At 43.7% G+C, this 21,576-nt stretch overlaps 1 protein-coding gene and 2 pseudogenes across 1 annotated transcript; 2 read left to right on the plus strand and 1 right to left on the minus strand.

The window, feature by feature from the left end:
• The first annotated feature begins 319 nt into the window (after positions 1-319).
• Positions 320-2,353, plus strand: LOC138825838 (crooked neck-like protein 1). The gene has a single exon (XM_070020491.1). The coding sequence runs from the start codon at positions 320-322 to the stop codon at positions 2,351-2,353; it is 2,034 nt and encodes a 677-aa protein (XP_069876592.1).
• Positions 2,354-3,908: 1,555 nt separating this feature from the next.
• Positions 3,909-6,647, minus strand: LOC138825839 (SNW domain-containing protein 1 pseudogene; annotated as a pseudogene).
• Positions 6,648-6,782: 135 nt separating this feature from the next.
• LOC138825840 (M-phase inducer phosphatase 1-like) lies at positions 6,783-19,751 on the plus strand (annotated as a pseudogene).
• The last annotated feature ends 1,825 nt before the right edge of the window (positions 19,752-21,576 follow it).

Raw genomic sequence — 21,576 nt, forward strand, 5'->3', positions numbered from 1 at the left:
TGATAAGCCCAGTCACTCCCTCATCCGACCAGCCCTGCCTGCTTCCACCAGTGAGAGGCTCCCTAAGCCCTGAGGTCATTTCCGCCTCCGCTGTGGCCACGCCTCCTCCCCGCCTGGCACTATATAAGCCCTCTGGCTGGTGCTAAGCTTTGTCTCTGGGCCAGCCTCCCTCCAGTCAGGTCGGAGCTCAGGTTGGTCTTGCTCCCTCCTGTAACTCAGCTCTTCCCGCGGACTCGCTTCTTTGTTGGGAAGCTTGGTAGTGTCAAGAGCTCTCTGCGATCCCAGTGTGTGCGGACATCTCCAAGGATCTCCTGCAGACATGGCGGTCTCCAACGCAGTCGGGAAACAGCGGATCCCTCAGCTGGCCAAGGTCAAAAACAAAGCTCCAGCTCTAGTCCAGATCACCGCTGAACAACTGCTGAGGGAGGCCAAAGAACGACAGCTTGAGCTTCTTCCACGTCCACCTCAACAGAGGATGGCAGATGAAGAAGAATTCAATGACTACAAGCTGAGGAAAAGGAAGGCCTTTGAAGATAACTTAAGGAAGAACCGGACTGTGATTGGCAACTGGATAAAATACGCACAGTGGGAAGAAAGGCTCCAGGAAATTCAGAGGGCTCGATCCATCTACGAGCGTGCTTTAGACGTGGACTATAGAAATATCACACTCTGGCTGAAATATGCAGAAATGGAAATGAGGAATCGCCAGGCCAACCATGCCCGCAATGTGTGGGACCGTGCCATCACAACACTGCCACGAGTCAGCCAGTTCTGGTACAAGTACACATACATGGAAGAGCTGTTGGGGAACATGGCCGGTGCCCGGCAGGTGTTTGAGCGCTGGATGGAATGGCAGCCCGAGGAGCAAGCCTGGCACTCCTACATTAACTTTGAGCTGAGATACAAAGAGGTGGAGCGGGCTCGGACCATTTACGAATGCTTTGTTCTTGTGCACCCGTGGGTGAAGAACTGGATCAAATATGCCCACTCTGAAGAAAAACATGGTTATGTTGCCCACGCACGGAAAGTGTATGAGAGAGCTGTTGAGTTCTTCGGAGAGGAACATATGGATGAACACCTCTATGTTGCCTTTGCCAAATTTGAGGAAAACCAGAAAGAATTTGAGAGGGCCCAGGTCATCTACAAGTATGCCTTGGACAGAATCCCAACACATGAGGCTCAAGAGCTCTTCAAAAACTATACCATCTTTGAGAAGAAGTTTGGTGACAGGCAGTGTATTGAAGCTATCATTGTGAGTAAACACAGATTCCAGTATGAAGAGGAAGTGAGGGCCAGTCCCCACAATTATGATGCGTGGTTTGATTACTTGCGCTTACTGGAAAGCAGTGCAGAAGCTGACAAAGTGCGAGAGGTTTATGAGAGAGCCATTGCCAATGTCCCACCCATTCAGGAGAAGAGACACTGGAAGCGTTACATCTACCTCTGGATCAACTATGCACTCTATGAAGAATTGCAGGCAAAGGATCCTGAGAGGACAAGGCAGGTATATCAAGCCTCTTTTGAATTAATTCCTCATCAAGAGTTCACATTTGCCAAAATGTGGCTCTATTATGCACAATTTGAAATAAGACAGAGAAATTTATCATCTGCCAGAAGAGCTCTGGGGACTTCCATAGGCAAGTGTCCAAAGAGCAAGTTATTTAAAGGCTACATAGAACTGGAAGTGAAGCTTCGAGAATTTGACAGATGCCGGAAGCTTTATGCAAAGCTGTTGGAATTTGCACTTGAAAATTGTACCTCCTGGATTAAGTTTGCAGAATTAGAGACAATCCTTGGTGATATGGAGAGAGCCAGGGCAATCTATGAGTTAGCCATCAGCCAGCCTCGCTTAGACATGCCAGAGGTGCTTTGGAAATCCTACATTGACTTTGAGATGGAACAGGGAGAAATTGAGAGAACACGAAATCTTTACCGACAGTTGCTCCAACGGACACAGCATGTCAAGGTATGGATCAGTTTGGCTCACTTTGAGTTGTCTGCAGGAGAAGACGGAAATGTGTCTAAATGCAGACAGATTTATGAAGAGGCTAACAAAATCATGCGGAACTGTGAAGAAAAGGAAGCGAGGCTTATGCTGCTGCAATCTTGGAGAAGCTTTGAGGATGAATTTGGAACAGTATCAGATAAGGAGAGAGTAGACAGACTCATGCCAGAGAAAGTGAAGAAGAGAAGAAAGGTTCAGATGGATGACTGGTCTGATGCAGGCTGGGAAGAATACTGTGACTACATCTTTCCAGAAGATGAAGCTGCCAGCCAAGCTAACCTCAAACTTCTGGCTATGGCTAAACTTTGGAAGAAACAACAGCGTCCTGACTCAGGATGCTTTCTCTAAATGTTGCCACATTTTGGTGTTTTATATTTTTATTTGTAATGTTGTAAAATTTTGTAATATTGTAACGTTTGTAAAATGTTTCCTTGTGGAAGGAATAAAATAAAATAAACTCTTACCTATCTGCAGCATGTTGTGGTCTGCATTTATTGAAACTTACATTAGAGAACCCAACAACCTGGCCCAGAGGTTCAGCTTCTCTAAACTTACTGAGGATACTTAAAAAGGAGGTCAGGAGACTAGCGATTATCAACCTTCCCTCGGAAGAGCAGGACAACGTTGTCCTATATATGTATAAATGGTAGTTCTTTGTTTTCATATGGAAGATATTGAAGTACAGTTGTTTATTTGATAGTATTACTTAGTACATGTATAGTTTTTAATCAACTCACTGGGGATGGACATTTGGCTCAGACACTTGAAGCTGTTAGGAACACCCACATTGCAGACTTTGGATGGACATCCACTTTTAGTATACTTGTTTTGATTCCAAGAAAGAGATTGCCAAGTCCTATGGTAGGTATGTATTTATTTAGAAGCTACTATAAAAATGTCACAGTGCAGATCAGAAGGAACAATTCTGCCCAACTAGAGGTACGGAATGTGAAGTACTGTTGCCAATGTTGACCATGTTAATTCCATCACAGGTCTTCATTGTAAGCACTTCTCAGGCTTGTTTCTTGAAATGTCACATCTGACCTTTTCCTGTGCCTGGTTGACTGGATTAAGGAGGTCTGACCAACAAAGCTTCTGCTCACCACTGGCAAGCCATGTGGATGTCCACACCTAGTAACCCTTCAGCCCCTGCAGGCGCCTGACTTCCACCCTACTACAGATCCCAAGGGAGATCAGTCAACTCATGGAAACATGAGGAAGAATGATTTTTGATTTAAGCTCTGATAGTGATTGCTTGTAATCCCAGCACTTGTGAGACTCAGGTAGGAGGATTGGGAGTTTGAAGCAGCCTGGACAACATGGATAGAGCATGTTTAAAAGAATATATTTTTGGTTATTGTTTTCGAAAAATTATGGATATTTGATAGACAACAGGGACAAAGGTTATCACCCCAAAGTAGGATGTGACCATAAAACCAAGTAAGCTGTCAAGTCATTTCCTGTTGATTTGGTGAGGTGTGTTAGTTTCTAAATGGATGGTAGGGGAAGGCAGAAGAAAGGATTTAAAACTTTTTGCTATTATCTGTGTCAGTATTATTTTCTTTTTAGCTTGTGACATATTGTAAATTTCATCTTCTCTGCCTGCAAATGCACTGTCCATACCCTTGGATTGGTTGAAGAGCTGTTGGTCATACTGAACTTCATTTGAGGTGCAAGAATTGGGGACACCCCAATGAGGTCAGTGATTTCAGTTATATCTGCTGTTCATTTTTCTGCAGTTCTGATCCCTTCCCAGCAGCTGCCCAGGAAAGATAATGGTCATGCTGTCTCTCTTTTTGCCTCTCCTGCTGGATCTCATCCCTCCTACGTGCGTGACTCCCTATAGTCTTTCCACGTGGGTTTTGATCCCAGCTCTCCTCCCCCTGGCTTTTGCGCCATCACTCTAAGTTTCCCTATCATTCTGAATCCTTTTTCTCTTCACTTGGGCCCATCTTTCAACAGTGTCCAGAGCCTTCCAGTCATCAATATAGAGAATTTCAGCCAGTTTGGCAAAGTTCTCATTGATGTGTACCATCTGAAGTCCTCTTCCACTAGCGGCCAGTTGCTTGTCTAATGGAATTGGATAACACTTTTCATTTTTCCAGTTGGAAATGCAAGGAGGAATCTGCCACTCTTGTTGCTTCTTGGCAGTCATTTTTTGACTTGGAGAGTGCATGACAGGTGCAGGAGGAGTAGGTGGTCCCCGGGGAATCTTCTTGTTGATCCGGAACCTCGGAGGTTCCATTGGATCTGTCTGCATCTCTACCCTCTGTATTAGTCTCTGTGAAGCTCAAGAGTTAAATGCCACTCCTTGCTGAGATGGTGTGTATCTCATATATTGAGTAGGAGCCAGTTTATCAGCTGCTTGAACTGGCATGGCTGTGGCAACCTTTTCCTGGACATACTTGTCTAAGGCTCCCATGTCTTTGCTATGAGCTCTTGAGAACTTCTTCGCCGGGTCTCTGTGGGTATGGATCATTGGTATTCATACCCTCCTTCGGCTCCTGTCAGTATATTTACTGTAAATGACCTTGTCTTTTGAATGTCTTCGTTGAGCAATTGCATCGTACTGAATTCTTCCTTCAGGATCAACCTGAATGGCCAGTGCATTTGACCTGTTTTTTTTTTTTTTTTTTTGTCATCTCTATCCAGTGGATAATGGGCCACATAGATCTCTGGAAAAGCATCATCAAAGTCCTCTAGCAAGCGAGACAAACAGCCTTTTTGGTATCTGTATGAGGGAAGTTTCTCTACGGGAAGAGGCCAGGGAAATTTGCCATGGACTGTGTGATTCTGCCTTCTCTTCTGCTTCAGGTTGGTTCTGAGATAGCTGAGTAGGTACAGGTAAAAAGCTGGCGAGTGCCATCTTCTTCAGCAAGAGTTGATTTAGTCAAGAGCAGGAGCAAACGGATGTCCTGCCTGAGTTGGATGCATGCACAGTGAGAACACAGGCAGGAGAGAGGAATTATATAGGAAGGGCAAGGAGGAGATGTGTTCACAGCGGATGTGGAAATGACGTCAGAGCTGATGGATCTTCTCTCTGGCAGGAAGAGGCCTGACTGGGGCAGATAAGCACAAGACCTCAGAGGATGAGGAAGTGACCTCAGAGCCCAGGGCCTTGCAAACTCAATCAGGGGATTGACACTTTGATGTGATTGATTACTTGTTTCCCACAGGTGATTTCTGGAATGGCTACTGAGCTTTCCTTTCTAGCAGAGAAGAGGAGGAGAGTGGGCCAATGTCATGGGCATACCTAACATTCTAGCCTTTGGACAACTGAAAAGAGCCACTGATTCTCTCTGGCTACTTCCTGCTGACACGGGGGGGGGGTCATTTTTAGGGGTAGAAGGCTGAGATGACATCCCGACTTGTATAAAGCAGCAGTAACAGTTCCTTGGTTGTGAATGTTTATATTTGTCTATGGAAAGAAGTCTTAGGAGGCAGGGGCTGAACAAGAAGTTGAAAGTATAGCATAGAATGAAAAGTTCTGTTCCACTTTAAAATGGGTGACTTGATGCCCTTAGTGGTTCCCATGGTACCAACAGGGGTTTGACCAAAGATTTGGTCTGGGGAGGGTTAAGGGGGAGGGGTGAGGACCTGACTGGACCACTTTTCACCTCCAGGTGTGAGGAGCTAAAGACCAGTCATTTCCACATCGAAGTGAGAGGGGCAAAGGTGGTCCAGTGATGGAACAGGATAAGGGACAGAGGACAGCAGCACTAACTCCTGGTGGCCCATCTGTAGGTCAAAAGTGAGAGATCATTCAGGTGGACCTGTTGCAACAATGAGAAGTACAAATTGTCATGTCAAAAACGAGCTTTACAATGTCGGTGGGGGGGGGGAAGAGGGAAGGATTGGGCTGGGGGGAGGGGGGAGGCTGGGAAGGGAGGGGAAGGGTAAACAAAGGAGGAGGCTGCAATGCTTGGTAAGAAATGTATGCATTATCCTGCCCATGTAATTGTAACCCGTCTGTACAGCATGTTCACAAATAAAATGAAAAAAATGAGAGAGCCTGGGAGCTGATCCCAGTGACAACTCCTGAGCATAGTCAGGGGTGACAGACCAAGTAAGGGAAGGTATGGCCATGAACACACAAGCACATAAGTGCATACACATGCCCATATGTAGGTATGAAGGTTGACTAGGTAAGCCAGGTTTTACAGAGAGAGTTCAGGGACACACAGGTTTAAGTAGACAGGTGGTGTCCAGTACATGTAGAGAATGAGAGGGTGGGTTAATCAAGGCCAGAGAACATGCTTTCAGAGCGGATTAAATGTTTCACCCCTGGCCCTATTAGAAACAGGCTGCATGTTGTTTAAGAGAAAAGAGTTTAATAGCCTACAGCCCTTCAGAAGGCTTCAGAGCTAGAGAACAAAGCTCACTCAGAAAAGTCAAGTTTGAGCTGGGAAGGTGGCTCAGTGGTAGAGTGCTTGCCTTGCATGCCTGAGGCCCAGGTTCGATTCCTCAGCTCCCTCTGCCTATATAAAGTTGCAGCTACAGAAGACCACAGACAGCCTCTACATCAAGAAGAGAGAAGCATTCTTCCTGGTATAGCTCTGAACCAGCAAAGCTGCAATCACAAAGAAGGGAGTCATTTGTTTGGTGGGTTCTCTGGTGTTGCCATGGGAGATACCATGTTCATTGTCCTCCTGCAGTGTCTGAGCTTGAACAGCCTGGTAGAGGGAAATGCAATTGCCTGATATGAATGCTCAGGACACAGGCTTCACCCAGGGACAGTACCACAGTCTCCCACAGTAGAATGTCCCTTGGTGCCATGATGGAGGCTTTGGAAGCCTTTCCAGTGTTCTACAAAGCCAGCTGCTTCTGGGATGCTCTGCATGCCAGAAGGTTCCATGGGCACCAGCCTGTGGATTCACTGGTACAAAGAAGGCACTTTCTCCATCACAAGCAGAACTGATGTGGAATCAGTGACACCAAGTGTTACATTGAAAGTTCTGAGTGTTATAAAAAATGACTGTGTCTGTCAGACAAAGAAGGGTAAAAATCCAAGCAAGAATCTTTTAAAGGCAAGTGGCTCCATCCTATCACAGCAGTCCAATGCCAGCAATTGGCCTTTGGATGGCTGGCTGTCTCCCAGGTTCAAGAAGTTTATCAGGGTCACTGTTGCAGCAGTATCAGTTCAGCTTTTTAAAGACATTCAAGTCATGGATCCCACCTAGGGATCATTTCCTCTAGAGCACTTCATCTGTGAGTCCTTTCAGTCATCAGTAGAGTAGCTAGGGAAAGACGCAGGTCCATCTGAGGGCAGCCATCTTGTTCAACTACCTGAGTCTCTCATGGCCAGGACTTTGAGTATTCAAGGGTACCATGTTTTCACTCCAAGTGCTCCACCTGTATATTCCCCAGCCCAGCTCAGTCTCATGATAAATCATAGTGTTGCTACTTCTAATTCCATGACTTAGAATGACTTCATTTTAGACCATTTGTCCTACTAGGCAAAGACAACCCAGTGACAACCCAGTGTCCTGCCCTTTAGGAAGACACCTCCTTTCTATGGTCCTTCAAGTCTAGCTTGCATCAGAAATCTCAGAAGCTCCCAGGAGGATAAGAGATGTGATAAGTGTATTCCACCACTTCCACCAGTAAAGAAGAAGAAAGACTCCAAGCCCTCTGGTCTTTGCCCAGAACAACATTAACAGCAAATGCAAGTTATCAAGGCGAAGCAGAGGGTGCTGAAGTAGCTGGGGTTCTGTGCACATGTCAAGCACCCCAGATGATCATTGCTATGTATTTACAAGTCTTAAAATGTGAACGTGATCAAATCCTCATTCAGACTGCCTAGGTAGTCCCTGATGGAATTACATGAACGATAGTTTGTGAGCAATATTTTTGTTCACTTCCAACCAGAGAACATATCGTGCAAGTGCATTTACCTGGCAACTAGGGTGCTCCAGTTTTTACTGCCTACTCATTCTCACAGGTTTCATCTTTTTTGGCACTACAGAATAGGAAGTTCAAGAAATATGCATAAGATGCTTTGGCTGTACACCAGGAAAAAGTCTAATTGAATTTTTAGAAAGGGAAGTATCTAATGCGAAACCATAGTCAGGAATGATTGTACTTTACTATAGTTGTGTATTGTTTATTGCTATAAAAACTGGAGTGTGAATTCTGTAAAAATTTATCTTATTTTTATACAGATATAAGTACAGACATTGTTCTGTTTAAGTGGTTTATTTCCTTAACTGTTGGTGAATACTTTAACACTTCTTTGTCTGCACCTGCAAAGATTTTGACAAGAAAATAATATATAAATCCTGTTCTTCCAAAGAACTAACACACACACACAGGTCATGAGTGCAATAGCCTGGAAATAGGGAATAGCAAAAAATTGCATGGGGCTGAGGGGCAAGGGTTCAGCTCTGTAATCCGGAGGATTGTAGGACGGCAGATTTTTGCCAGCAATCCTCCTCAACCCGTGTTATACTCCTTGGCCCAGGCCTTGGTGGGCATATCTGCTGCTGGGGAAATGTTCCCTGTCACCAACCTGGTGATCAGGATGTACCAGTTGCATGAGCTGAGAATTGAGTGTGAGCAGCCACTGGAGGTGTAAAACAACAGCAGTCTTCAGGGAACCGGCTCTTCTGAATCCACTGATGCAGATTTCTGGCTGGATTTTCCTGGACCTTGGACAGAAAAAAACACTTTTAAAATCAGATGAGGAGGATAAATTATGAGGATAGATTCCTTGCCTTAGAAGATTTTGGGGTATAGCCCAGCTTGGAATAGGAGGCATTCCGATTCTCTGGAACATGATATCTTTCAGCTCATTGGCCAGGATGAAAAAAAGGGAAAAGAAGCATTTGAGTTTAAGAAGCTCATAACACCTGCATCTCATGGTTGCCTGTATGCCCATGGACTAGACGAGGGTAAAGATGACTTCTCACAGAGGCAGAACTCAGCCCCAGCTCGGATGCTTTCTTCACATGAAAGAGATGTGAGCAAGGGAATTTTGTTCCTCTTTTCACACTCCAGTCACCTGTGACAGCCAGTTTGTCTGATGAGGATGATGGCTTCATGGACCTTCTTGATGGAGAGAGTCTGAAGAACGATGTGGAGGCCCCATCGGGCATGGCAAGCCTCTGGACAGCACCCATGGTTATGAGAAGAGCTACAAATATTGGCAGTGGGTGAGGGCTGTTTGCCTCTCCTTCCCAGTGTGACTCCAGCATTTGGTCAGCAATGAAGGGAACAGAACAATCTCAAGAGGAATCTCCACAGGGAAGCACAAAGTGGCAGAAGAGCTTGGCTGGAATTAGTCCTGGAGGGTCACATAATCTAGAGGGTCCCTGAGATTCTATACCAGTCTGTGTCTCTGACAAAGTCCTCCAAAGGTACCATAGAGAAAAAATATCAATGCATAGTCAATAGTATTTTCCTAAAAAACTCCTTTTGGGAAAAAAGATTCATAGAAGCTTTTATGTGTTTCCTCTCAGACTTGAGAAATTTTAAATTTTCAATGTGCTCAAAGCCAGAGGGTAGGGACACAATTTATTATACAGCTTGTACAGATTGCTCTTGGGTGTGTGTGCTGTTATTGGAAAGTGAACATTTCTGATTTTAAAAGTTTTAAATCTTGTTCGAAAACATTTGTTTCACTGCACAATTGTTTATAAAAATTCACTGAAGCTGGGCACAGGTGGCTCACGACTGTAATCCTAGCTACTCAGGAGGCTGAGATCTGAGGATCATGGTTCAAAGCCAGCCGTGGCAGGAAACTCTGTGATATTCTTATCTCCAATAAGTCACTAGAAAACTGAAAGTGGTGCTGTGTCTCAAGCAGTAGAGCCCTCGCCTTGAGCTCAAGAGTGCACAAATAGAGCCCAAACCCAGAGTTCAACCCCAGGATCGAAAAAAAAAATTCACTGAAAATTGTGGATCTGTTTCCTACTAGTCACAGCATTTGTACAATGTTGCTTTCTAGTGTATTAAAAAAAAGGAAAATGCCCACGAGGAGGAATAGAAAGAGTATCTGAGTATCCAAGAAGATGATGGCAATGATGGTAGTGATCCAAGTTCTCCCTGAAAACATCACCAGATAACACACTCAATTGTGGATGGATAAGAAGTGGTCCTAGTATCTCAGTAGTCCCAGGCCATTTCTTTCCTAAGATGGCTAAAGCCCGTTCAGCCAGTTCAATGAATTGGTTACTGATGTATCCTGAAGTAGAAGATCATGTCAGATGTAGGGAAAGAAGTCACAGAAAAACAGCCTATAGAAACACATTAAAAACTCAGGCAAATGAGTACAATATCCTGGAAATAGGGAATATAAAAAAAATTCCATGGAGAAAAAGCACAAAGCAGATCAGGGGACCAAGATTAAGTCTCCATATACAGATACACAGCATGGCTGGGCACTTAGGTAAAAGGAAGACTACACACTGCATGCTATGTCCTGTTTCTGTCTCCACTTGAGGTATAAGACAGATTTTAAGGAAGAGTTCCGGCAGGCCACGGGCACACACTGCTGGAGCTGGACTTGGGTTCTTGTCTGCTTCCTGACACTGTCCCAACACTGGCATCCAAATCTCAAAGTTGTCTTTGTCCAGAATCAACCAGGCCCTTTAGTGATGCTGACACATGTACCCCATCTTCCTGCTCTCCTAGAAGCTGCTGTCCCTTGGGCCACAGGATGAACAACAACCACCGATTTTCAGGCCCCTGCATCTAGCCTGACTCTCCAACAATAGAGTCCCAGACATTGTCCATGGAGCAGGTAGGATCCTGACCCACCTGTGTAGGCTATGGTAACAAAGGCTAGCAAAGCAGGAGTCTAATGACAAGTCAGAAGAGTGATCAACACCTTTGTCTCTGTTAAGGCAAACACAGGCACTAATTCAAGTAGGCATCAACTCTGGTTGACTTTTCTCATCTTCTGGACAGTTCTTGAATAAATGCAAAAGCCTTATAACAATGGCTATCTGGCTAAACCAAGGCTAGAAGCAGCTCTACCGGATCACTGATACTTAATGATGCATGCTTTCTAATGAAGACAATTCTCAATAGCTGAGTAGTCAAGGGTTTCCTTTTAGAATTCTAGACCAAAGAGAGAAGGCACAGACAGTGTCACTGAATGGTAGGACTCCTGTTCACAATCACTGCATGTTACCCATGAAAAGCATTTGGCCTGACCCTTTGGGGAAGAGCCCCCATGGGCCATGCCAAACGGCTAAAGGTAATCTATCATAGTGGTTGCTTTTCCTTTCACCTCAAATGCTACCTTTGGGGCCAGCAATGTTGTATATTGATCAGATGCAAGTTCCTCCTCAGGACACAGGTTTGTCAATAATGTCAGGGTTAAGGCTTTCAGGTTGCTGAGCCTGCCTAATCCAGCAGGAAAATCTATCTCTCTACACCTCCAAGGTACAGGTTCTCTCCCCACCTCAGAGCTTAAAGCTAGTGTCAGGATAGTCTCAGATTCTCCAGGCTGATGTTGTATAGGTTTGTGAAGCTACAAGAAGATCCTGAGATGTTATCTCCCAAGAACTAGGCCTTTAAGTCCCATCTGACCATTAAGTTTGCTAAACTCTCAGCCTCATTCATCTAAAAAGGCCTACCTTTCCATCCCTGCCATGTCCAAGTCTGAAGCCCTGTCAGTGGGGACCTGCTACATAGCAGTCAGATGTGAGCTCTTAGAAATAATCCCTATATAGCCTCCTCTGTTCTTTTTTTTTTGGACAGTCATGGGGCTTGAACTCTGGGCCTGGGTCCTGTCCCTCAGCTCTTCAGCTCAAGGCTAATGCTTTACCACTTGATCCACAGTGCCACAGACTCTGCTGTTCTGTAGGAAAAGTGCTTGCTCCCACAACAGATATGCTTGAAAAGACATGTATTGTCAGGAGAGTTTCCAAAAGGATAGGAGTGGTGGATGAAATGCTCCATAGCCAGACTTGGTTACACCACCTCTCTGACAGGAAGACCACCATGACTAGTAAAAATTTGCACAGGGTCTGCGTGAGGGACTAGAAAACAAAACCTTCTTTCCAAGCTTGGTTGTTTCCACACATTGCAGAAAATGTAACCTTAACTGTACTTTGCCACTTTGAGACAGAATGATTCAATGCAGTGGAAAGTTCTGGATAGGCAAGTCACAGGCCAATTCCAATTATGAAAATGTAAACAAAGCCTTAAAAAGTTAAGCTAATTATGACCACAGTGTGATAGGATAAATGAAGTAATCCAGACCCAAAGAATCACAGGTCCATGGTTTCCCTTATTGGCAATAATTAGAATATGTCTAGGGTAATCTTATCAGATGGGCAGAATAGCTAAAAAGCTATGCACATATGACCATATAAGATGATGCTAAGGGAAATGAACTCCAAGATATGGACACAAGTGTGGTTTCTTTGTTGTTTTTAATGTACTATGTGATTTCTTGTTTGTCTTGTCTGTTCTTCTCCCTATGGTATATCCATCCCCTGTTGTCACTGTATTTGATTTTGGTACCCTGGATTGTATATATATTGATTTGAATTGGAAAGAGAAGTGAACAACAGAGTCATGCGACAAAGGATAAGGGGGGAACCAATGCAACAGTGACATACACAAGACAAGATGCAACTTGAGGGGCGATTGGGGAGATAGGGAGAGTAGGAGAAAAGCGAGGGAAGGGGTAAGAAGTTCAACAAGAAATGTACTTTTTACTTTACTTATGTAACTGTAACCCTTCTATACATCACCTTGACAATATTTTTAAAAAAACAGTGGTGCTGGGAAAGCTGGATCGTAACTTGTAGAAGACTGAAAATAGAGCGGTCTCTTCTCACCCTGACAAGCTATTCAAAATAGATCACATATCTTATGGTAAAGACCTGAAACTGCTAGGGGCAATCTGACACACACACACAGACAATTGTCAGAATCAAGAGACAACACAGAGAATGGGAGGAAAATTTTTGGCTATCAATCTTTTAGCTGATGAATAGCTGGCAGATTATATAAATAGTCCCCAAAACTTACAAACACCCATAATGTCTTAATGGTCATCTATTCCAAAGATTGTGGATATCACCAGAAGATTCTGGGACATGATTGTCCTCAGCAATCACAGGGAGAAAGCCCACATGCCTGGAGAAAGAGAAAGCATGAGAATTTCCTGCCACTTATGCAGATATAACAGGGAAGTGGACTCAGGAGCAATGGGAAGTTAAAGCCAACAGGGCCTTAGAAGAATATGCTAAGCCTAAGAGGCTAAGCCAGGAGAGTGCAAAGAATTCCATTGGATACCACTGGGGAGCTGCTGCTAGGAGGCCCTCTGGAGGCCAGACCAATGACAGTTGTATTGACCTTGCCAACAATGCCACCACATAGAAGCAGCATGTGACTTATCAAGAGACAGTACCAAGACAGAAGCATCTCCAACCCTCTCCAAAACTTAAGAAAACCGGGCAGAAGTAGCCTAACAGGCACAATGCACAGGGCAGCAGGGGCCATGGACAGGAGAAGTGCTTCAGAATGAGGAAAGCCGAGTAGGACACAAGCAGGGTAACAGAGCACCCAGGAGGGAGCACAAGGCTTATACTTGCAGGGAGAGCTAGTTGTGCAAGATAATCCAACAGGGTGCAAAGCTGCATCCCAGAATAGATGGAGATGCTGTAGCCCTCATGGTTCCCCTAGAGATGGCCATACAACTTGCCACCATGAGCAATATAGTATATTTCTTGCCATACCTGGATATTAAAGGAGATAAATAATAGCATAAAACTTGAAGGGTATAGAAGGACAACAACAGGTTTAGGCTATACCTGTAAGAATAAAGATCTAAGAAAGGGTTAGACCCCGACCTCCGACAGTCACATAATGTATATACCACCTGCCACATACAAGGTATATGTGCTGCCCAAGTCCAGGTAAGGAAGCACCGTGTATGAGGGAGAGATCACGTTTTACACCAACCAGGAACCTTGCAGACAACTTTCCAGATGCCCACGCAATGAGATGGCTGACATAGAGATATACCTACCATAGCAGGTAGAAAAGCAACTTGAAGGCCAGGAATATAACTGAGTCATCCACAAGAAAAAAAGGTTTCACTTCATCCTTAGATGCATCTTCTTCATGGGCTTTACCCTGGCTTAGCAAGGTCTCAGCATGACACATCCCTCCATAGTGGGCTGCTGAGACCCTAGAATGGGTGCTGGTCCCAGCCCCCAGCTTCAGACTCATCTCCAGGCTCTGCCACACCAAACCACAAGAAAGATGCCTGCCTCAAAGTTCATCAAATTTCAGGAGTTATCTAGCACCAAGGAGTACCTGTGGAGAGCTTCCAGGCTCTCCATCTAGTCAAAGATAATCTTGAGATCACTGAAGAATAGACCTTGTATAGAAATGGATTAGACAGAGATTATGACATTGGGACAGTGCTGCTCTTGTCTCAGTAGTCTCATGGATAACTTCCACTATGGCTCGTCAACAAACAGGTTCAGATCCAAGTAGGCATCTGATCTGATATGGAAGGCATGTGCGCCTCTGCTTTGAGCCTTGTTTGACAGGATACTCAATGTGAATGGGATGCTCTGGAGGACAGAAGAGGATACAATTTATCTCCTGTGCTCTTTTCTGAAAAGAGCAAAGTTACTGCAATCCTGGAAGAATAAAGTTCAAAAATAGAACCAAGTATGTTTCCATATTTGTCATATGAATGCACCACTCATGTAGACAATAAAGTGAGGTAAATGAGAAAAGTGGCTAAATGTTACATCACAGACTTCCTGTGTTTGTAGTGACAACCGTCTTTGGGAGATGGCAAGCTACCTTAACAGACATCTGGTGTCTTCTTTCCCTTTTAGGCTAGGTCACAAGAAAGGTCTCAGGGAAGATTTCTACTTCCAATATCTGTTTATGTTTAGTGATGGGCATGTACCCCAGAGAGAAAACATAACAACAGCAAACACAGAGAAGAAACTAGGTCCAGAAATATCCCTTGCTTGACGCAAGCCAGATGATGGCTGCCATCTGTAGGGAGCAGAGAACAGAGATCCAGGACTGGTGTACCCAGATCCAGGAAGCTAGCCTGCCGCCCAGCCAGAAGTCTTCAGTCTCAAGTCTTACCTACATGTTGACACCCATAGGTAGTATGCCATCTTTGTTGTAGCTCTGTCTTTGCTCCTGACTGTCTGAACAGGTGAATAACTGAAAAGTTATGTGTCCCAAGCACATTAGGCTCTCAAGCCTAGAGAGTTCTGAAGGAGCCTGCCAGAGTCAGTATTTTGCATGGTAATGCCTTAAACTTCACCTCCTGACCGGCTGCTAAGAGGCCGGACAGGTTCTTGGAGTCCCATTTTTTTGTTTTTAGGTTTTTAAAAAAATGTCATTATTGAGATTAAGTGATTACATAAATTTCACAGTATTGTGAGATTGTGATACTTAGTCACAAACATTGTAACCTTTACAAGGAGAACTGACAGTTTTTTTTTCTTTTTGTCAGTCCTGGGGCTTGAACTCTGGGCTTGGGCACTATCCCTCAGCTCTTACAGCTCAAGGTGAGTGCTCTACTGCTTGAGCCACAGCACCACTTCCAAGAACTGACAATTTCATGGTCTATGAAACTTATGAACACTATAGACTTTGACAATACAACTATTTCTTCCAAATCAGCTTATGTGTATGTTTCTTTCTTTTGCTTAGACTAAGCTCTTCCCTCTTTCTCTTTCCTTCCCTCCCTCCCATCCCTGCCCTTGAGTTGCGTAGCTCACTTTCATCAATATCCAGTACAGCTGATGGGCCCTCTGCTGTATTTTTTTTTATCCTGTTTCCCTTGGAGTCCCATTCTTAGGAGTCAGGAAGCATCCGTCCTCCATGGCTTAGCTTTCTTGGGATCTTTCCAATTCAAGTCCAATCTCCTGAACATAGCCAAGGGGTCTGATTCACCAAGGTCACCACTGAGGTCACCACAAAGTCATCCACTGAGGTCACCAAGGCCTTACTGCCAAACAAGCTCTGCCCAGGGAGGTTTCATGAATATAGTCCCTGTCCAGTTCCTTAGGCTTTATCATCTGACCCATGAAAATCAGGCCACACAAGTTATATAGGATAAATCCCACAGATCCAAGCTACACTCAAGATCAGTTCACTGACCTTTAGTGTGGATATTTGCTAGAATGCAAGAAACTCCATAATCTTGCTATACCTGTGAATGCAGGGCTGAGTTACTTATATTTAGCTCACAGTGGGCTTAAGATGGAAATTGTCATTTCAAGAGTGGAAATCTTCCTCAAAAAACGTTTGAAATCCTAACCAACTGTACCTAAGGAAATGTCTTTAAAGACTGGGTATATGCAGAAGTAATTCAAGTTAAATTGAGGTCATTATGATCACCTATAATCTAATGGAACCAGAGAGGGCCTCACCATGACCAGAGCAATCTTGAGGAAAAAGTATAAAGCTAGAGGTATGTTTGACCTCAGAATATACTACAAAGCTATTGGAACCCAAACAGCATGGGGCTGGCAGAAGAACAGCAGAACAGGACAGACACCAGCAACCAGTATTTATAGGCAACTGATTTTCAGAAGCCCAAAGAACACAACAGAGAGATCTTCATCAATAAATCATGCTGGGAAAATTCGATAGTCATTCTTGGAAATTAGACCTTTAACTCATACACGAAATCAACTCAAAATATAAGACTTCCAAGCAAATTCCAAACATTGGACCCAAAACAATGAGACTCCTACAGGGTGAGTCATCCTTTTCCAAATTCCTTGGGTCAGAAATGTTTTGGATGTCAGATCATGGGGATGTATTGGAAATGACCAAATTTAAAGAGGGAAAGATGAAATTGCTATATTTTGTGTATGTGTACCTTACACACACCTGAACTCACTTGTACAGTTGGTATGCCTTGCTTTTGACTACAACCTGTCACCTATGGCCAGGTAGAATTTTCCATTTCTGGCATTGTGTGAGCATTTAGGAGCATTATGAATTTTCTGAATTAGACCTCAGGGAATATTGCATATCATAGGTCTGAGCAAGGATATTGAAAAGTAGGATCTCCAAAGCAAAAACGAATGCGGCTCCATCAAATTAAAACTTTTATGCATGGCAAAAGAAACAGCATAAAAACATTAGAGGCGGGGAGGATTGCGTGGGGGGGTGGGGGGAAGGCTGGGAAGGGATGTGAAGGATAAACAAAGGAGGAGGTTGCAATGCTTGATAAGAAATGTACTCATTATCTTGCCCATGTAATTGTAACCCCTCTGTACAGTATGTTCACAAAAAATAAAAATAAAAATAAAAAAACCCTAGAGAGTGGAAGAAGACATGTATAAACAAGCTGATGAGGGCATAAGATGCAGAAATTATACATTCATTGTCAGGAGAATATACAATTGCAAGTGGACAAAAGACCTGAATAGATAGTTCAAGAGATCTGCAAATTACCTAGTAGGCCTATGAAAAATATTGCCAATTAGGATTATGTAACTCAAAAAGCCTCAATAGGTATCAGCCCTCCCCAATTAGAAGTGTGCTTAAGTTTAAAGGTTTTGAAAAATATATACTATTGGTATAGTAGTACAACCCTTATGGAAAACTGTATGGAAGCATGCTTAAAATTTATAGACATGAGCTAGGAATGCAGTTTAGTGATAAAGTGTTTGCCTAGTATGTGTGAAACCCTGGGTTCCATTCCTCATTATCACATAAACTGAAAAAGCCAGAAGTGGTACTGCGGTACAAAGGGGTATAGTGCTAGCTTTGAGCAAAAGCAGCTCAGGGAGAGTCCCTAGGACTGCCTGGAGGACTTCCCAAGGTCAGGCAAAAAATAATAAATTCAAAGACATAATTACCATGGGATCCACTACTGGTTATGTAGAAGAGATCAAAGTCCTGTCTGCACTGCTGTGTTACTGCAGCATTACTCAAAGAAATTTGAAGAACTCACAAGATATAGATTCACCCTAGGCATCAATTGATAAATGGATAAATAGAGTTTGCATACACAGTGGAATACTACTCAGCCAAAATCAAATCCTATCACTTATAGCAATATGCATGAAACTGGAATAGTTCAGTGCTGAAGCACAGAACAATAATCTATGGTCTCCATGTTGAAGCATCTCACCTTGGGAGAACAGTAGTCAGAGGCTGGGAAGATAAGATAAGGAAGACTGGCCAAAAAGTACCAGCTCAATAGAATGGATAAATTCTAGTGTTTGATGCCCAGCAGAGAGACTATTATATATTGAATATTTCAAAAATCTAGGAGGATATTTCTAGTGTTCTTACACAAAGAACTGTAAACTATTTGAGATAGTATTCATATATGAAACTATGCATATAAGTATCAAACTCTTCTGCATAGGTATGCAGGTATGTCAGTGAAAAGTTTTGAAGAACGTCTTACAGTCTAAGACCAGAGTAGTAATTGAAGGAAACATCTTAACAGAAATAATATCCAACTAGGGTTCATCATTTTGCATCAATATGCCACTGAGTTCATTTCAAGGAATACTTTAATCCATTCCATTTTAAGCCTCTCTGCTGAGAGGTCTCCATGACAGTATCTGACTCCAGGGACTGCTCCATGAATCTTCCTTTCCCCCATGTGAGGAGAGTTGCCAGCTATCTACAAGGCTGGCATCTAATCCTGGACAACCATCAGAAGTACAAGGATGAAGAATCTGAGTCTAAGGGATTCTGAATTATTCATAGGGTAGGAAGGGGAACCCCCCTATAAAATGGGTTCAGAGACCATGAAGGACCTTCACACTGGATATTCAGCCTCCAGAGGAGCCTAGGCCCCATTATTAGTCAAGAACCTACAACATGCCTGTACATTCCAATAAAAATAGAAATAGACCTATCAACTGGCAACTTGAGAGCCTGGTAGAACCAAAGAATGTGACAAGTCTTACCTGCCACATGAGAACACTGCTTTACCACCCTATAAGGAAATGAGAGCCATCAAACTTGGAGAAGGACCAGAACAGACTGGAGACTGCCAGTTATAACCAGATGCTGCTCACACTTAATCCCAGGGCATTTCATTTCCTTCACTACCTGTCAATTTTGCAGACAGATTTGAGTTTCTCCTATTCCCTTGTCAATTACTCTTTGAAAAAACTGGTACCAGGGTGTCAGGCAGCAAATCCTTGATCAGACTCTCAGCAATCAAAGGTAAGACTAGCACTCACAAAACACGGATTTATTGCTCAGCTTGTAGGTTTGGGAACACAGCTTTTACCAAAAGCTCATTTCCAGTGGTCCAAGGGGCATCAACTTACATGAAGAGGAGATTTGACTGAAAAGGTATTGGGTCGTAGAAATAGCAAGGAGCTTAAAAACTACATGACTCCACTTCTATAATGGTAACTGCCACCAAAACTTTTAAGGGCAATAGCTGGCCAAGGTTGAAGACACTAGTAACAGGCCACACGGCAAGAAACACTCTTGATGTTTTACAGGGAATCAACTCAAGGCCCCAGATCAATGAGACTTACCATAATCATTTATAGCCTCTGGTTATAGTAATACTTAAGAAAAAGTGGGAAAAGTGGTTCCACTAGGTCCCAAGAAGCCCTCCTAAGAAAGCCTGGCAAGTCATCAAATCCAGCTTGATTGGGACCACAGTGAGACTATCTAAGATCCCTAGGTAACCAGAATGGAGGTCCTCGCTTTAAGCACAGGCCCTACATGCTCATCCTGTGTTTCCCAGATGACCACCAACCTCAGAGGGGACACTTCCAGAGCCAACTTCCAACATCACGTAGAATGACTGGGGACTCAGCCAGCTAGCTTTCCAGATCACCTTTGTAATAATGAATAGTAATCAGAGACACCAGAATATTCTTCCAATTCCTATACCAACAAGTCTCTGATGTAACTAGGTATATAAACTGCAGTTTTTGAGAGATTTACCTGGCCAATGGACATAACCAGATCCAGGATTAAGCCTGAATAATGCAAGATGTGAGCAAGATGTGAGCAGCTGTTTACATCATCTTCTCTAACTATTCTGGACCCAGACTGTGGAGACCAAATTGACTAATGAAGCCTACAGCTAGATGGAGGGAATCAGATTATCTCTCACATCTTAAAATAACTGTAGGACACTAAAGGATATAAATGTATTAGTCGATTCCAAGATGTAATTCCAAATCAATCAGGGATTGGAACTACCACCTAGACTGAAAGGGTGGGGCAGAGACCAATGAAGAAAACTCAAGGTAAAGGGTGGGAAGGACTCCACCCTTTGAAATATAGGCTGGAAGAGCACGTGCCCACAGACACCATCACTCATAGAAGAGGGAAACAGGTGGCCTGGAAACCCAAGGCCCATACTCATGGTGATTTCATAGTCAAAGGAAAGTGTGAAGGAAAAGTAGACTAGACACTGAAGCAAGAGAAACTCTAGGCCATAGACACTGTGGAGCAAACATGGTCACTCATGCAGCCAGACCACACTTTGTATACTTGATATATATATTACCAAACACCAGAACCCTGAAGAGTGGGCATGGGTTTGACCAATGACCCAGCACATGCAGGCTCCTCAGGAGTTTTGTCTTGCAGAGGTTACAAAAATATTTTGATTCCAGGGAAAACAATGGCTACCCCCGAGTTGGCAGAAGTGGGTCTTACTCAAAGCTATCCTCGCCTGAGTGAAGGCTAAAGGCCATTTCCTCTTCAAAATGAAGCTAAGCATTGTTAGAAAAGAACAAAGTCCAAGGAGGAGAGAGAAGGACATTACTATCTCATGGTCATGAAGCTTTCAGCAGAAGAACACCTGCCCACAGGGGAAGTATGGGTCCCAAACTAACTCTGAGTGCAGATAGGATAGACGAATCCCATGTTTATGAAAGACCCTAGCCCCCTAGGATACTTTCGTCAACAGGAGGGCACCCCAGAAAACTCAGACTCCAGGCCGGGAGATGCAATAAGCAAGAGGAGTTTATTTGACCTTTGCGCAAACGGACTCTCTGTCCTGAGCAGACAGGGAGCCCCGAGCAGCGGTTACAAGCCCTTTTTAAAGGCAAAAACCACAAGATTAACGCATAACACAAAGCATCCCATGATTGGTCCATTTAAAGGTCACCATATACACCAACAATCACTTTGCCACACGGGAAATTTTGTAACACTCTTTGTAAAATGACTGGCCCATGGTTGGTTTAAGGGGGGGTTTACATGGTTACAGGCCTATGATTGGTTGACATTTGGCTTAGCTTGTGGTCTTGCCAGGTGGTCGTTATCTCAAGGTCCTGTCTGGGGAATTTCTAAATGGGAACTGAGGAACACGTACTGTCTGTTCTTTATCTACTACCACTGACCTTGTCCTGGGGCCGGCATCTGGTCCCTGAAACTTCTTAACTCATTTTTGGGAAGGGAAGGGTCAGTGCCAGCGTAAGCAAGTTTACAGAAGCAGAATCAGCAGTTAGCAAGTTAGTAATGGTAATGGTCAATTTTTAATCTTTCATTTTCCCCACTTCTTCTCTGGACTAATTTTAATCTTAAAATTTAGGGTGTCTCTATATTATTTCGTGGGGTGTCAGTTGTTCTCAGTGCTTGGTATTGAGACCTCAGAACTAATAGACGGACTG

Source organism: Dipodomys merriami, unplaced genomic scaffold (genome assembly GCF_024711535.1).
Source record: "Dipodomys merriami isolate MVZ:Mamm:240054 unplaced genomic scaffold, mDipMer1.0.p SCAF_14, whole genome shotgun sequence".
NCBI lineage: Eukaryota > Metazoa > Chordata > Mammalia > Rodentia > Heteromyidae > Dipodomys > Dipodomys merriami.

What these genes read in the sequence shown, in the direction of transcription:
- LOC138825838 (XM_070020491.1), top strand. Translation starts at nt 320, where the DNA reads ATGGCGGTCTCCAACGCAGTCGGGAAACAGCGGATCCCTCAGCTGGCC.